Source organism: Halyomorpha halys, unplaced genomic scaffold (assembly GCF_000696795.3).
Source record: "Halyomorpha halys isolate HHAL.00 unplaced genomic scaffold, Hhal_1.1 Scaffold385.1, whole genome shotgun sequence".
Lineage (NCBI taxonomy): Eukaryota > Metazoa > Arthropoda > Insecta > Hemiptera > Pentatomidae > Halyomorpha > Halyomorpha halys.
The window spans coordinates 319,739-320,762 of record NW_027112337.1 but is presented as its reverse complement, the minus strand read 5'-3'; the positions used below and the strand labels follow the sequence as shown (position 1 = coordinate 320,762).

Genomic DNA, 1,024 nt, shown 5'->3' with positions numbered 1-1,024 from the left:
TTTTTTTTTTTTGTATTTTTTTTTCAGCTTCGTGGTTAGCTCATCTTAAAGCAAGTGTGAGATTCATACGTAGTTGGATGATAAAGGCAGTCAAGAAAAAGCCTGGCCCACAACCGGTTAAGATATCTGCTCTTCTACTACCCAAAGGATACCTCTCAGCAGTTATGCAAACTTATTCAAAAAGGTTTGGAATACCGTTGCATGATCTTCGTTTTAAATCTCAAGTATATCAATATTTTTCTTATTTCTATTTCTTATTTTTTTTTTTAAATTTATTTAATGCAATTTACAACTGTACAAAATACAATAAGTAAATATGTTGTATGTTTCATATACACTTGAAAATCATGGGAAGGAACCACCCATCGGTGGTACTTCAAACATTAATTTAAATTAGAAGGTCCCGTGGCCATCTTCTTTTCAGAAGCCTTGGAGGATTATCAGGGATTGTTAAGGATGAAACATTAAGAATTAATGGGTTAAGATGGTTAAGGAGTTTGGAATGAAAAGACGCATATCTGTTTTGGGCCAATTCTGCAACGAATGGGATGTTAAGGTCTTTGTGAATTAGTTTATTTGTAACGTAATAAGGAGTATAAAGGATTTTACGTAGGATTTTGGATTGTAACGATTGGATGCGGGAAGAATTTGATGGTTTGGTGGAACCCCAGAGCTCAATTCCATATGTCCAAATTGGTCTGATTATCGTAGTGTATACTAATTTTTTGTAGCGAATGGGAAGTTTAGAGCGTTTGTCAAGCAAGTGTTGTAACAATCGGATCTTGTCGTTTCAATCTTGTGTGTGAATTCCAAGTAAGTCTTTTGTCAAGATGGAGTCCTAAGTATCGAATCTGTTCAACAGGCGTTAGTGGAGTATTTAGAAAGGATACTGTAGGACAGGAGGGTAGAGGTTTACGATGGAGAGTAAAGGTGATCTGGTGGGATTTGTCAGGATTTATCTTGATTCTCCAGTTTTATCACCATTCTTCAATAGATGTTATGTGTATCTTGCATTAGTTGGGTC

General features: G+C 35.5%; 1 protein-coding gene across 1 annotated transcript in view; it reads left to right on the top strand.

Annotated features, from left to right (window-relative positions):
- LOC106682032 (dynein axonemal heavy chain 1) overlaps window positions 1–1,024 on the top strand; it is a 236,643-nt gene that overhangs the window by 221,923 nt on the left and 13,696 nt on the right. The window contains exon 67 of the mRNA XM_067050254.1: window positions 28–224. Within this exon, the coding sequence (XP_066906355.1) occupies window positions 28–224 (197 nt within the window). The remainder of the gene's footprint in view (window positions 1–27; window positions 225–1,024) is intronic.